The sequence below is a fragment of the Phragmites australis genome, chromosome 1, assembly GCF_958298935.1.
Source record: "Phragmites australis chromosome 1, lpPhrAust1.1, whole genome shotgun sequence".
Classification (NCBI taxonomy): domain Eukaryota; kingdom Viridiplantae; phylum Streptophyta; class Magnoliopsida; order Poales; family Poaceae; genus Phragmites; species Phragmites australis.
In genome coordinates, this window is record NC_084921.1 from 2,644,671 (window position 1) to 2,661,510 (window position 16,840).

Consider the following 16,840-nt stretch of genomic DNA (forward strand, 5'->3'; position numbering starts at 1 on the left):
CTGCTGCTGCAAATTCCGCCTTTTGGACGAGGTTACGTAGACTACTACTTTACGTCTTTATTATAGAGTTTACGTCTCGTTAGGGACTGCATGACGAAGCATTTTTTTGGGAAGATGACGAAACACATATGAGTGAATGACAAATTATATTATGCCTGCAGATTCATTTCGGAGCAAGCTTAAGATTACTAGAGTTCTGGCTTAAGAACAATAATATATTTTCTCTTGTCAACGTATGAATTTTGGTAGCATATGTTTGCGCCCAAGCTTATAAAGTTGTTTCTTAGGTAAATCATGAGGAAAATTGATTGTCTCAAAATTGATCAATGTTTGATAATATATTTGAAATTGAGCGTATGTCTTATAGTAACAAGTTGATCAACCTTTGATAATTAGGTTTTTTTATCAAATGTTGATTAATTTTAAGATATATAATCAATTTTCCTATTATGGGTGAATGGAGCACAAGAAATTAAAAATACACAAAGATAACATGTAAAATAGTTAACAATAGAGGTGTAAGAACCTGGAAATGTAGAATATAGGAAAGATGCAATGATAGATGTTTGGTTCAGTTGTAGCAAAAACACGCGAAACTTTAAATATTGATGTACCGAGAGAGAGAGACAGTGAAAGGAGGGGAGATGTTAATTGCGTTGAAAAGGTCAAAAAAAAAATACCCATAAGCTCTTGACATTTTTATCCTCTCCTCAGAAAGTACTCGGCTTTTTTATCCTTTCCTCCAAAAGCATAAGAAAATGCAACTTTCCAAATGAAAAACGAGGCATTTCTCCATTCAAAGTTTCTCTTTGCAACTAGAGAAAAATGAAGAATTTTGACGGAATTGGGTCCCCAAAAATTATGTCCCATGTAGCCTATCAAAAAAAAATCCCATGTACCCCTTTTGGTCAAAAGAATGGGCCTCTAAAGTCTCATGGGATAGAAATTTGGAGGAACTGTTGTAACATTAGGTCCAACCAGAGGCAGACCCAGTCCCAAAATTAAGCAGGGGCGTAAGAGTAGCTGGGTCTTTGCAACTTTAGAAAAAAAATTAAATCCACTAAAGTCCAATAAAAATAAGAATTTGACCGAGGACTTTGTGTCCTCGTTGAGCCTCTCACGAGTCCGCCCCTAGGTCCAACCTTGATTATCAAAATAATCTTTTGTGTCACTTGGCGTGAATTTTTTTTTTTCAGTTCACCATCGCTTCTGATCGTGACATGTATGGTCATTCAGTAAGATTCTGATCGTGACATGTATGGTCATTTGGTAATATGAAATCTTAACAGCGTTCTAATCAAATCACCAAGGGCGTGTTTGGAACCTTTGCCCATGCTTTGTCCCGCTGGGCAAGTTTTCTCTCGTTTGTTCCCTGGCGAGCTTATCTCGGGGTTTGTGTTGGCAAGCTTTTTGCTTGCTTTCGCAGAAGAGCCAATCTGGCTCGTCGGCGTTTGCAAAGGCCAGGCTTGCTCGTGCAGGCGAAGCGAGAAAAACCCAGCAAAGGTTCCAAATACGCCGTTAAGTGCTTGCTAATGTCTCAAAATAAAATAATGATAATAATAGTAGTGCTGGTGCTTGCTAATGTCTCAAAATAAAATAATGATAATAATGATAATTTTGTTTGTAAAATCATTTGATATGTTAATTGTGGAAGTGATTTCTAAGAGAATATTGTGTTGAAATCGAGAAAAATCAGTCGGGAATCAGATGGAAGCTAGATTTTTCAGCTCCCACCTCGCTATACAAAACGAGAAGTGATTCCCGCACAGAATCACTCCCCGATCAACCCATTTGGTAGCGCTGAGAGCGATTCCGACGCGAAATCAACTCCCGGAGCTCTACCAAACGAGGCTCTAGCCTATTGGCCTCCAACCCAAAAGGTGGAAAGCAACTCAACCGTTACACCTGCTTTTTTTTTTTAAGTACCTCCTTCCCGCTCCGCTCCACTCTATGCTCGGAAAGCTGTGCCTGACGCCTAGTGTTGTACTCATAGGTAACCTTTGGAATACTTGAGTCTCTAAGCCCTTTTTATAATTTTTTGATACCGAAGATGTCGAGAGTTGGTTCTTGATAATAATTTTAGTGTATTGGTTGATAGGCGCGTGAGCAACATTTGTGGTGTACATGTGTTTGTGATGAACTCAAGAGCACATGGGTTATCCAGGTTTAAGCCTATTGAAGTATAACAATTTTATGTCCAGTATATTTTGTTATCAGTGTTGTGAACTGGTTACATATGAGTTTTTTTTACTCCTTCTTCTCCATCCCCTTACAAATCTGATCCTACTCTTTTTATATATTAGAGAAAAGGAGAGCTTACAAGTGTGTCATATTTAAAAGACTTATATCTAACTAGATATTTTATTCTTGGATCATTATTATGGAGAATCGGGTGAACTTAACTTGTTCTAAGAGTGATGCATGCCCATCCCATCCGTGAAACACCACTGCACCTACCTCCCCCAGTCGACCGATCTATCCCATCGTCGTGCGCTGCAAGTTCATCTGCCAAGCCGTCCCATCACTATGCTCTACGAGTCTACCTGTAAAATCATCTACTTGTCTGGCCGTTCTGTAGATCATGTCTCATTTGTCATGTGGCGTAAGTCGATCTGCAACACCCCACTCTGTAGCAATTAATGCTACGGGATGGGGCACTGCCCATCTGCACCGGTCACAATTTTGTTCGCTAGAGGAGGTGTTGCGGGAAGGAAAATATTTGAGTAGACATCAATAAAGCGATTAGATTATTAGGTATGGACGTACTACGACCAACATGACCACATTATATCGCAAGAAAGTTGGTCATGCAAGCCTCACGCTGGTCATGCGAGCCAAGGGATGGTGGCGCAGTTAGCCAGGGTTCAAGAAATATTCCCTGTCGGTCGCTATATCCCTCGTGAGCCCTATTAGCCAGGATGTTCCCTTACTCAATACTCCGATAGTAGCCCCCAAGCTTCCCCGTGGTCGTGGTCAGTTCTGGTCGCACCAGTTGGGCCCCGAGGGAACATAGTCCACCCAGAGAGTGGTCGTCGATGCTATTAGTTTTTAGAGTTTTGACTCTGAACTTCACATCATGTAGGGAGGTTAAGCGTTAGGAAAGAAAAGGAGAGAAAAATATTGATTGTCGCCAGGACCGAGGGACTTTCAATTCCCCATGCGCACCCCCTTGGATTTTGAGTGGTCAGATGCCGCACCGGTTGAGATTCCTCAGTACTTTCGCGAGTGAGGAGTCATGACAAGATGTGTATAAGAAACTAAGGTGTTGATGTTCAGACACAGCCACGCATGCACGATTTTGATCAAGAAGCAGCCATGAGTCCCCTTGGTAGTAAACGATAGGATCGGGGACATTTTTTGCGTTAGTTTCACCTTCCACCCAAGCGTGAATCAATGGCTGGCCGGGCTATAAAAGCAAGAGTTTACCCAGCCGACCAGCCATTAATGTTTTTTGCAAGGCAAGAAGGCAACTCTTCTTGTGGATCATAGCGTCCTTCTCCCATTCTTCGACAAGAAGGTTGATGATTTTGGAGGATTTGGGCAAGGGCCAAATCGCCTCTGACGCCGGCTCCGCTTGCTGTGGTGCCCCAGGGGAAGACAATCTCAAAATCCTACTTGCATGGTTGGAGCCGGCCACTGTCGTGCTTCCCTCGCTATAGAGAGGGTCTCCCCCTATCGCTCATGCTCGATCCCCGACCTGATCTGTTGCCTCGGTCGAGGTTATCGACATCTCCGACGAGGAGGAGGAGATTGACTAGGAACTTCTGGAGGAGGAGACCGACGAAGAGGAGAAGGGGATGATGGAAGACCATATGGGAGCCCTACGGGTTTTGGACCGTCTAGTGCGAACCATTGGTCGGTTCCCAAACCACAGAACGCCCTGATCGTCTTCAGAAAAGCATATAGCCTGATCGATCTTCATCTTCTCTCGGATTCGGGCCATGCCTTTGTCATCCTTCTGAGCTGCCTTGATCTCATCCAGAAGAGTGGATTTGATCTCCAGGTTGGCAATGAATCCATCCGTGACCATCTCGAGCCCAAGCCAGCGAAACTCATCACAAAGTGTGGAATTCCAGGGCTCGACCCTGAGACAATGGCAATGTGCTTTCCGGCTCAAGGCATCGGTGACCACATTCGCCTTGCCGGGATGATAATGAACCTCCAGTTCATAATCTTTGATCAACTCGAGCCATCTTCACTGCCTTATGTTCAGATCGGCTTGAGTGAAAATGTACTTCAAACTCTTGTGATCTGTATAGATACGGCATAAGTTCTCCATCAAATAATGACGCCAGATCTTCAGAGCGTGCACGACTGCAGCTAGCACTAAATCATATGTCGGATAATTCTCCTCATGGTGCTTCAAATGTCGTGAGGCGTAAGCAACAATCCTACATTCTTTCATAAGGACACATCCGAGACCCATGCGAGAAGCATCACAATAGACAACGAAGCCCTAGTTCACATCAGGTTGAGCAAGGACTGGAGCGATCGTGAGCAATTTCTTCAAAGTCTGGAAAGCTGTCTCACAGTCACTCGACCACTCGAAAGCATTGTCTTGCTTCAACAACTCGGTCATCGGCTTGGCAATCTTGGAAAGATTCTCGATGAACCGGCAGTAGTAGCCCGCGAGTCCGAGAAAACTCCGGATATCAGAGACATTCTTGGGATGAACTCAATTGAGCACATCCTGCACCTTGCTTGGGTCCACTGCAACACCATTTTCTGACAGAACATGCCCTAGAAATGCCACCTCTCTGAGCCAGAACTCACACTTGCTGAATTTGGCATAGAGTTGATGATCTCTGAGCTGGTCAAGAATAATACGGAGGTGCTCTACATGCTCTGCATCAGTCTTGCACTATATGAGAATATCGTCGATGAAAACCACGACAAACTTATCCAATTCCTCCATGAACACCGTGTTCATCAAATACATGAAGAATGTCGGTGCATTCGTCAATCCGAAGGACATGACGGTAAATTCATATAGCCCGTAGAGAGTCGAGAAAGCCGTCTTTGGGATATCCTCCGATCGGACCTTGATTTGATGATAGCCTAGTCTCAAGTCGATCTTCGAGAAGACACGGGCTCCGGTTAGTTGATCAAATAGAATATCAATCCTAGAGAGAGGATATTTGTTCTTGATAGTGACCTCATTCAACGAACGGTAATCAACACACATCCGCAGGGTACCATCCTTCTTCTTCACAAAGAGTGTCGAACATCCCCAGGGTGAGGAGCTCAGACGAATGAATCCCTTGGATAGCAATTCCTGAAGCTGCTTCTTCAGCTCAACTAGCTCAACTGATGACATCTTGTAAGATTTCTGGAAATTGGAGCCGCTCTAGGCATGAGATCAATTGAGAACTCAACTGCTCGTTTGGGCGACATTCCAAGCAATTCATCCGGAAAGACATCCGGCAATTCCCACACCATAGTAATACTCAATAGGTCTACGGTGGGGACAACCTTCAAAGCAAAGAGACAAGAACTGACACCCTCAAGTTTCAACTGAATCCTAGTGCCGGATGGACCATTTACGGTGATGGTTCACCGAGCACAATCCATGACAGCTTCATTTTTTGTGAGCCAGTTCATTCCCAAAATGACATCTATCCCCTTTGAGTCCATCACCAACAAGTTTGCACCAAAATGCGTCTCATTGGTATTGACCGACGCTCTGGGCACACACTGACCCACTAGAATCTTGGCCCCGGGTGCATCGATGACATATGGTGAAGTGGTGGCACTGACTTTCAGCCCGTGCCACCAGGTATATCTCGTAGCTATGAAGGAGTGAGAGGCCCCGGAATCAAACAAAACCAATGCAGGAATGACGACAGAATTGAAACTCATACTTAACGTACCCATTAGGACAGTATCACCCTCCTGAACCTCGTTTGCGTTGGTGTGGCGTGCTCGGCCACGCTTGGGGACATGGGTCACCTGAGAGCACTGTGGCGCAGACTAAACCGGTGGTGGCCTTGGGGCTGTTACCGCGGCTCCCAGCTTCGGATACACGTAATCCCGCGCATAGTGGATGACACAGCCGCACGTGTTTTGTGCCCAAGATCGGAACACATGCCCTTCCAACATGTACATCACAACAAAGCTTAAGAAAGATCGAGTAATTAACATTATATTATAAGTTCTTAAACATGCAATAAGTTATCACAATTTACAGCAAAAGAGAGCTAGGAGGACACTAAAACCTGCTCAACTCCTAACCAACAAAAGAACTAATCAGCGGAAGACTAAAAGCTATACAACAAAAAGATATGGAGCCATATGCCCTTAGACTCCATACTAAAACACTGAGTTCGGAGTAGAGTGTGCTACTCCTGCCTGCCACCTTGATCGGCAAGCACAAAGTAGCCAAACACTGCCCCCTCCTCGCCGACCTGTGAACCTCCATCAACTTAAGGGCAACACCCTGAGTATGAAGGTACTCGCAAGTCTTACATAATATGAGTATATAATATCCCGACTCCAAGGATTATGCATTGAGATGTTAGCAAGAATAGGCCACAAGGTTAACTAAAACATATGCAGTAAGCAACCTAGACATATGTACGAGCAACTAACTTAACCAACATATATGAAACGACCCTGCAACTACCAACTGATCATATGAAACTGAAGCCTCATTAGTATCAATGTATAACAAGTGCCATCTCGACCACCTCCCACATATCTGAACCACAAATCATATATCCGAACCATACAACCGAACCAACCACGAGAACTCTACGACCGGGTGCAAATGAAATAATAGCATGCTCATGACCGAGAGCGTGGCAGCAAACTGTTTATACACCCTGCAATAGGATACTCCTGGACCCACACGACACGAGGACCATACGGCTTGTGCCAGCCGCTAAAGTGCACACAAGGGGGTACTCGTGACAACTTTTGCCAACCAGCCCCAACCGTGTGCAGCATGCATCGCTCGGCGCGGCGGTACTAGAACTACTCCCGGAGCAAACTAGTACCACTTACAAGCCTGCCCGCGCACACCGTCGATATTCAGGCCCCACAAAGCCACAACTGCGAATGTATTCGACTCGCCTTACCATTAGATTGGCATGTGGTGAGTAAGTTAAGTGCTAAAATCAACTACCCCGACGATCGGCCTTAAACGATGCAAGCGGTCTACGGTGTCTGGGTTCCCTTCCGAAACTACCACCGGACTTTCCTTGAGAGCAGATGACACCCCTACACCGGCCACATCTCGTCTCATACTCACCACTCGACCAACCAATACCAACAACCCAACACGGTAACCATTGTGAAAGTAATTTAACTTATAGCTAACACATATGCCTCTGAGGATATCAGAGAGCATGGTGCTTCCCTTTTCCTGAGTGATGCATTTACTTAAAAGGGCATTGCTCCCCGGCGGGAAAGATGTCACTCTACTAGGGAGTATCTGTGGGCTTGTCATGAGACCTTTTCTACTGACACATCATTATCAGGGATTGCTTGATTATGAAAGTTGTCCGAGATCTGATACATCCAGGTCGTACCCAAATCGAGCAGGACGAACACATGATGGCCTCTCGAGGTTCGACACCGAAGGAGACATTATCTCCAAAGGCGTTGCCTCTGGTGCTCCATTTTCAAGTGGAGCATCCAATTCACCTTGGCCCGAGACCATGGTGGATGGTCGCGTGAGTCTTTCTTCAAATATTCTGATCGGGACAGGTTCGTGAGAAGAAGCTAACGGGTCAGCTCATCGGCTAGGAAGTTGTTCTTGCGAGGGACGTGCTTGACTTCAAAACCTAAAAAATATCATTCCAGTCTTCTCACTTCGGCGAGGTATGCCGCCATTGTCGAATCAGAGAACTGAAACTCCTTTTACACTTGGTTAACAACCAATAGCGAGTCCCCTATCGCTAACAGGTGTTTAATCCCAAGTGTGGAGGATGCTCGCATTCTAGACAAGAAGCCCTCGTATTCCATAATATTCTTAGTAGATGGAAATATAATTGAACTACACACCTGAGGAGGTCACTGGTTGATGTGGTTAGGACCACTCCAGCCCCCGCTCCCTTCAGCGTGAACGATATGTCAAAATATGGTCCAATGCTCGTATGCCTTTGGCCGTTATAACTGCTTGGGCTTAAAGGACGACCACTCGGCCATAAAATCGACCAACGCTTGGGACTTGACAGCCGTTCGGGGATGAATTGGAGATCGAACTCCCCGAGCTCTACTATCCACTTTATTATTCTTCCTGCCGCATCCCTATTATGGATAATCTGTCTAATCAGAAGCGAGGAGATTATCTTAATTTTGTGGGCTTGAAAGTAGTGTCTGAGCTTGCGAGAGGCCATCAGAATGGCATATAGCAACTTCTGAGCCTGTGGGTACCAACCTTTCATGTCGTGTAGGACCTCACTAATGTAGTATACTGGTCCGTGAAGACCTTCTTGCTCGATGACCAATACCGCACTCGCGACCTATGGAGTAGCTGCAACATAAAGCAAGAGTTTCTCATCTGGTCGAGATGCGATCAGTATAGAAGGGGATGAGAGGTACCTTTTTAGATCTTGAAGGGTCATTTTCCACTTCTGGGGTCCACCAGAAGTGGTCACTCTTCTTCAGGATCTTGAAGAGCGGCAACCCTTTCTTAAAGTTCCCACACATCATGATAGTTTTTTTACTTGTTTTAGCGTGGTCGGGGATTTTATCCGATCGATGGCTCTGATCTTATCAGGGTTTACCTCTATTCCTTAACTAGAAACGGGGAACCCGAGCAACCTCCTTGATGGGACTCCAAACGTGCACTTATCAAGGTTCAGCTTCATGTGTTACTTCTAAAGGTTGCTGAACATTTCCTGTAGGTCCGCGACCAGGTTGTCCTTGGTTCTACTTTTGACGACGACATCATCAACATACGCCTCAACATTTCTACCAAGCTATGGTCAAAGAATGAGATGAATATAACGCTGGTAAGTGGCACCAATGCTTTTTAAACCAAAAGACATTTTTACATAAAAAAAACTCTGAATGGTGTCACAAAAGTAGTCTTCTCCTCATCTTCCCTATACATGCTAATCTGGTGGTACCCCAAATAGGCATCTAAGAAGCTTAGAAGATTGCTGCCAGCGGTTGAGTCAGTAAGCTGATCGATCTGGGATAGAGGGAAGAGATCTTTCGGGCACGCCTTATTGAGGTCGGTGAAGTCGACGCACATCCTATACTTACCATTGTGTTTTCGGACCATGACTGGGCTATCTAGCCACTCTGAGTACTGTATTTCTCGGTTGAAGCCTGCTTCTAGGAGCTTGTCGATCTTCTTACGAAGTTCTTCCTTTCAGTTGGCTGCAAACCAACATGCTTTTTGTCTGACTGGTCACACGTCGGGTTGCATTAACAACTTGTGCTCGATCACGTCCCTGAGGACTCTAGGCATATCAGATGGACTCCATGAAAAGACGTCCACGTTCGTCTGGAGGAAAGTGATGAGCACGAGTTCCTATTTGGGGTCTAGACCAGTCTCTACCATTCTGGTTGGGTTGGATTCGTAAAGGCATACTGCCTTGAGACGCTCGTCTTGGCTGGCGGCAACGTGAACCTTCATCGTGCGACAACTAGGCGTAGCATTATCTAGCTACGACCCGAGAGTTAGCTCGACCATATCGAGGATTCTCTTGTCGCAGTGTAAGGCTGTCTTTGTGTTGCCAAAGATGGTGATGACCCCAGTCGGATCAAGGATCTTGATCGCCTGGTACGTGTAATGGGCGATGACCATAAACTAGGCCATCGTTGGTCGCCCTAGGATCACGTTATCAGCGGTCCTGAAGTCCGCCACATCAAATAAAATATTTTCGGTCCTGAAGTTACTTGGCGAGCCGAAAGTGATGGACAGCTCGACCTACCCCACGAGCTTAGCTGGAGAGCCCAGTGTAATCCAAAAGAAGGGGGGAGACAGTTTCAACATGCTCCTTGGGATTTGCATGGCATCTAGCACATCAGTGAAGAGGAGGTTGATGGAGCTCCCTCCATCGATCAGCACGCGACTCAGTCGGATGTTCTGAATGGTGGGTTCGATCGCAAGAAGGCATCGACCAGGTTGCTTGACACTCATGGGGTGTTCGATCTGACTGAAGGTAAGAGGCACCTCCGATTACTTCAGACGCAGGCTTGGACCCGGTGTGGTTGCCTACACTTCCCAGACCATTGACTTATATTCCCTGTTCGAGAAATATGTCACAACACCCCCGAAGATATGGTGGATCATATGATCGGCTTGTAGTTACCCTAGTGCTGATTGGTTGGGGTTAGCTCCATCCTCACCATCCTCGTCGTGCCTGGATTTACGCTCTCCAGGCTCCTTGTTGATGATGTCTCGCACGACCTTACACTCAGTTAGGTCCTGGGCATATGTGAGATGGATCGGGTAGTAGCCACGAGCCTTCTTCCCCTCCCTCTTCTCAAAGCGCGGACGCTGTTGGCTGGACTACTTGACCTCTATGACATCGGACGGTGCCTCCTTGCGTTTGTTCTTCTTTTTCTCCTTTCGGTCGACCCCTTTGGAGGAGGCGGGCTGGTCGGAGGTCGGCCACGACCTGGCGTCAATCTGATGCTCTCGGGCCTCGGCGACCTGTGCACACTTATCTACGAGCTCAGTAGTGCTTCAGATTTTCTCGGTGGTAAGCTTCTCGACCATCTTTTGGTCTCTGGCCACTCTCTTGAATGATATGGCCATGGATTCACTCATCATCCTTGGAATGATATTTTGACGCTCGGTGAAGGAAGTATCGCAATGACTCACCTTGTTGCTGTCTGATTTGGTACATATCGTCCTCGACCCCAAGGTCTTGCATAGGTCTTTTGGAAATTGGCGACAAACCGGTCGCACAGATCCTCTTAGGAGCGAACCAATTCGCGGGGGAGGTTCGTAAGCCAGGACCAGGCTAAACCGGTCAAAGCGGTCAGGAAGTAGTTAACCATGACTTTTTCGTGGCCTCTCGTGGCCTGCACCATGATCGTGTAAATCTGCAGAAACTCCTCGGGATTGGTTGAGCCACCATACTTTTCGGCTAGGACCGACCGAAACTTATCATATCTATCATGTGGAGTAAGCCAGTCCGTAACACCCCACTCCATAACAATTAATTCTACAGGACGGAGCATTGCCCATCTGCGCCACCCACGACTTTTGTTCGTTGGAGGAGATGCTTCAGGAAGAGAAACACTTGAGTAGATATCAATAAATACGATTAGACATGTTACACATAGGTATCCTGCGACCAGCAAGTACTAGTCGTAGGACCATATTATATCGTAAGAAGACTAGTCGTGCAAGTCTTACGCAGGTCGCGTAATGAGATAGGATTAAAAAATATTCTCAGTGGTTGTCATATCCTTCGTTAGGCTTATTAGCCATAATACCTTTATTTAATACTCCGATATAAGAGGAGGAAGAAGAGAAAAAAAATATGAAGGAAAAAGAGGATAAAAAGAAAGAGCTCCTACTTTTCGGCCCTAGATCCATAACCGGTTGTACTGTGTGCGCACAACACTTGCGTATGTGTCCCGTGCCAGGTTCTCTCGCTGGCAGCGCACGACACCGGACATGAAGCGGGACGCCGAAAAAGCCGCGCCACCTAGCGTGTGCTCCCCGCTGCTCCGTCTCTCTCGGGAAGGGTGGTACTCCCGTACTGGTACATGAACGTACAGGCAGGCAGGCGAGGACACGCCAGGAAAGCAAAAGCGGCCTCGCCTCGCGTGATCGAGAGAGTAGCGAGGCATGCAGGGTTCATGCACGGATCAGCGGAAAAGGCAAGCACGTTTGCTTAGCATGGGAGGTAATCAACCGCCTCGCCCCACGTCTGAGTGCTGAACTGCTGATGGTGGATGGGCGGGTGTGGGGAGGAGGAGGGGGAGGACAGCCAGGGTCCATCGGCGTCGGGCCTTCGAGCCGAGCCGAGCCGAGCCGTTGTCCGTCTGTTTGCTCGCTTCTGAACCGATTATGGTCATGGCAGCGAGGATCCAAGCACGGTGATTGTCTGTCTACTGGCGAGTTTCAACCCATCTATGCATGTATCATGTGCTCATCCTACTAAAAAATAATTTAATAAGACGTATTTGATACATATGTTTATTCAGAACCATATGTATAAAGAGTATCACAGATAATTTCAAATTAGAATTGTCTGAAAAACACCGAGAAATAGTTTCCACGAAGTGAGATGCTTTAGTACAGATGATTCTCATTTGTAAACCGCCTATACTAATAATACATACGATTCCCAAATAAGATCGTCTGTACTAAAACATACAGTACAAATGATTTCAATTAACTGGAGCATCCCACGTGACCATTGAAATGGACTCGAAACTTTGTTTCAATTAACTTTTTGGCTCACATACACGTCCGCTCGACTGATATTTTAGAGCCGATCTGCTCCACCTCTCTCATCCACTCATCCTTATCCACTTCACCTCCTCCCTCTCTATCTGCTCTCAAGTCCCGCTCGATCTACTTAGATCCATCGCCCATCAGCGCGAGCTTCCGCAGCAACCGTTTCTGTAGCAGAGGCGAGCTCGTCGCCATGCGTGGCTACAACCACGACCTAGCTCAGATCCAGATCTCCGCCTTGCACTCCCACTGATGCGGGCGTCAGCGGTACTCCGCTTTGCCGTAGCGACACTCGTGATTACGGTGGTCCTCGTCGCCGCCATGTACTTTTTGTTCTCACACCTAATCAATTTCAGAAGGTATTGTTCCCTTTCTCCCTAATAGCTCTTCCGGAATTTTGATGGTATGTACCCTCTTTATTTTGCCTTAGCTGATTGGGCTATTTCTAGGTGTAGATTTTTTTTTTTTTTTTGGTTTAGTGAATTAGAGCTGTGGTGTTCGAGATCTCAACATCCTTGTTGCACTTTTCATTGTTTTGTGTGGGATGTTGTTCCGTCACCTAATGAATCGAATAGTCATGGTTTCTATGCATGTTAATTCGATTTGACAAATTATCATATTCAATACTAATGACACTATCATTTGATCCTTGTTCAGACATTTGATCCGGGAAGGCCTCCACGGCTCTAGCCTCGAGCATTAGAGTTCTAGACTAGCGAAGCAAAGCAGTTTAGGAAAAATCTACAGCAAGACTAACATTTGGTAAATTTTATGATTTTATCTAGTCACATATTTGAAGAAGAAAATTACATTGTATTCATAGTATAGAATTAAGAAATTTGCTTCTCAAGAATGCCCGGAGTCGACTGAGTTTTCTGATGATTGCTTGTAATATTGTATACATATGTGTTAATGTAAGAAAGGTGTAATACTCTTTTAGATCCGTGAATTTTGCCAAGGATTAGGTGCTCTGTGATGGTTGCTTGTAATATTGTAGTGGTTCTGTATGTAATATGGCAACTGATTAGCAACCTGAGCAGAGCCGAGCTGATGAGCACCCGCCGGCACAGCAAGCAGCTGCAGCGAGTGCTGATTTTATTTTTTGGTATTTTTTGAGTTAGTACAGACGATTCTAAACTAAGGGTTTGTTTGTTTGAGCTTCTGCTTTTGAGCTTTTCTGAAAAGCTATGCTTTTAGCTTGTCTGAAAAAATACTTTTGAAAATAGGCTGTTGGCTTCTACAACAAATTTTTGGTTTCTCAGCACATAGCTTCTCAGAAAAGCATATCTCAGCGAGCTTCTCAGGTTTAGTTCATTTTCCTCAGAAGCAGGCTTCTGGCTTCTCCAAAAGTCACTTCTCCAGAACTCCGTTTGTTCTGGCTTCTGACTTCTGACTTTTGCCAGTAGCAGAAGCAGGAAACAAAAAGGGCCTAAGAGCCGTCTGTACTCTTCCTAATTTACAGACGGCTCGAAGTTACGAGTCATCTGTGATATTTCTTAGTATAGACGGCTCTGTTTACGAGACGTCTGTACAAATTTTTTTTACAGATGGTTCAAAACTCATATGTACAAATCTTGTACCGACTCTTTTTTATAAATGATTAAAAAAATATCCCACACGAAATTTTTAACTATCTGTATAAATGCTTTCTGTAGTAGTGCCACACACTCGATTCTGTATAGTTACCGAAGAAGAGTATAAAAAGACAGAAATTTATCGACGGGCCTAACCTGTCAGACGGTAAAAATGTTGTCAACCAGTTATTAAATACAATGTGCATACGTGAATGTACCTAACGCTGGGACAAGAAATGCATACGCAGGGACCGATCAGGGGTGTTGGGGCTCCCTACTGTTTCACAACCAATGAAAACTCTCTAAACCGTAATATATATTTTTTTCTCTATGGATGAGAGAGAACAGAAAAGAAAGGAGAGATGGATGAGCCTGTATATGGCTCCTCTATATCCGCCACTGTATATATGTGAGTACACCTAACGCCGGTCCAAGAAATTCGAGATAACATAGATATAATAATTCATCGTACATATATTTTATTCCCACGTGTGTGGATATACTCCACTATATGATCGATCGTCTCCGGAGATATTCTCGAGTCTCAACACCAATGAGCTTGGCGCAGTCCCTTTCAAGAGGACATCAACATAAAAAGTGTACTACTCAGATATTCAACGGTCGACGATGTAACGAAATTAGGATGCTACATGATCGATCGAGTTTAATTAAGGAACCGTTGGTGATCATGCATATGGCCTATTGGCCTGCAACAATAGTGTATATTCTTGTCTCTATCCCTTTTTCTCAACAGATGGACATCTTTACTGACTGCGCACATATATACACACACTTGCTATACTGATTTGAAGTCCAAACTAGAAGGTCATATGTATCGTACGTACGTATTCATACTCTCAAGTATCCGTATGCAAGTTATAAATTACTTTCCAATTAATTATGAATTAGATTTAGGCTTCTTAGTCCCTTTTGTTTTTTATTTTGATTATAAATTTTAGCTTAAAAGCAAAAGCAAAAATAAATAGTCATAATCTAAAAATTGATTATCATAATTCATATTTTACTACACAATTGCATAATTCTTAATCTATTTAAAAAAAGATTCTACACAGAATCTAGATTACAACAATCCATATAAAAACAAACGAGTCCTTAAAAAAGAACAATTAAGAACGTGTAGTGTAATACACGCCAACCAAAATAGGGCTAACAAACACAAACAATAATCACTGAAACTAACCTAGTAATTTTCCCCTTCAACAAACGGGCAGATATTTAAGCTTTTCTAAATAAATATGTACGCCCACTTAAACCGTAACACATGTTCCTTGAATTGAAATGTTCAAAATTTACCAATTCATATCGTATGCATATATGCAGAGAGTAAGTTTGACAGATACACATGTCGGGGCTCCTGCAAACCCGTCTTTTATCTCGTCTCATCGGCAAACGAAATGAAAATTACACATGCATGCAGGTAGAAAAATTAGAAACCCACATATATATGGTGATATGACAGTGAAACAGTTGGACGCTATGGCCACATATTTGTAGTTCGCATGCCTCGGTATCTGCGCCATGCACGGACACACGCAAGCACGCACGATTGGCCGGGTGCCTAGCCACGGCGGCGGACGCAGTTGTCCGGCGTGGCGAACGCCTGCTGCAGCTGGAGCTGCTCGTAGAACCTCTTTATGAAGTCGTCGGCGTGGGCGTCCACGCGCTCGTCGACGCCCTCCGGCTCGACGGGGAATGGCGAGTCGGTGACGCGCAGGTGCCGGACCCCCGCGGGGCTGCGGCCGAGGCTGAGGGCAAGCATGGGCGAGGGCGTGGCCCCAGCCGCCGACGGCGTCTCCGCGCCGGCGCCTGCCTCCTCGGCGTTCATCCTCTCGAAGACGCGCGATACCTCGGCGACGTTGAGGCCGCCGCCGCCGCCCCGGCTGGCCCCGCGGCCGCCGCGGATCCTGAAGGGGAACAGGGCCCTCGGCGCGTACGACGGCGTGGTGGTGCAGCTGAACTCCACGTCCCTGGGGTCGTGGCTAAACGACAGCGCCGAGGACGGCGACGCCTCGGCGCCGGCAGCAGCGGTGTGGGCGGCATGCGGGTGGTTCACCGCGGCGACGAGGTTGCGGAGCGCCTTCCCGGCGAGCTTTCCGCGGCCGAGCAGCAGGTGGAGGTCCATCATGAGGCGCTTGCAGCAGAGGCCGCGGCGCAGCATGTGGTAGACGGCGCGCAGCACGTGCACCAGGCGCTTCCCGAACCCTGGCTCCATGCCGCCGCAGCCGGCCGGCTAGATCCTCCTGTCGGGTTCGACGGCAAGATCCGTGGTGGCGAACTGGATTATACGCAAATGCACAACAGATTTACTATCGAATCAGTAACCTCCTTCCGTGATCTGAGCTTCGCTCTGCTGAGCGCTCAGTGCAAGGCGTGCTTGATTAGCTAGGTGGTAGATGGAACGAATGGGATGAGGAGGGCGGGGCGGTATTTAAAGGCGAAGGCGATGGGGTGGGGCCCACGGGCAGACGGGACTTAAGAATTAAGGAAAGGAAAGGGAGAGAGAAGTGAGCGCTTGTTTGGCAGGTGGTAGTTAGTTGTGGTTTTGGGATTTGGAGGACACTACGCTACCATGGTTCTTGAACCACCATTATTTTTTCACGCCTGGGTACAGGCGGGAGAGATTTCATGTGACTGTGTGAACATTAGTTGTCGGCGAAGGAAGAGATTAGGGTTTGAGATTTTGAAGTTCACCGGTGATTAGAATTAGCCATCGGTGAGTTTAGGGAAGGTTATTAGAGTTTGGGATTTCGGAGTTCACCGGTGACCTAGGGTTAGAGGAAGACCTAGGAAGGTAGCTGGATCGGTGGTGGGTGGTTGTGTGACAAGGCGGATAGTTGGAGGGGTTGGCGTTAGGAGCAAGAAAAATAGAGTG

General features: G+C 46.1%; 1 protein-coding gene and 1 long non-coding RNA gene across 2 annotated transcripts; one reads left to right on the forward strand and one right to left on the reverse strand.

The window, feature by feature from the left end:
- The first annotated feature begins 12,358 nt into the window (after positions 1-12,358).
- On the forward strand, positions 12,359-13,331 carry LOC133886842 (uncharacterized). The gene is made up of 2 exons (XR_009903457.1): positions 12,359-12,732; positions 13,031-13,331. It is a non-coding gene; the product is annotated as an uncharacterized LOC133886842 (long non-coding RNA).
- Positions 13,332-15,168: 1,837 nt separating this feature from the next.
- On the reverse strand, positions 15,169-16,353 carry LOC133886844 (uncharacterized). The gene has a single exon (XM_062326734.1). It carries the CDS (start codon positions 16,178-16,180, stop codon positions 15,527-15,529), a length of 654 nt encoding a protein of 217 aa, XP_062182718.1. The 5' UTR covers positions 16,181-16,353; the 3' UTR covers positions 15,169-15,526.
- Between the last annotated feature and the right edge of the window lie 487 nt (positions 16,354-16,840).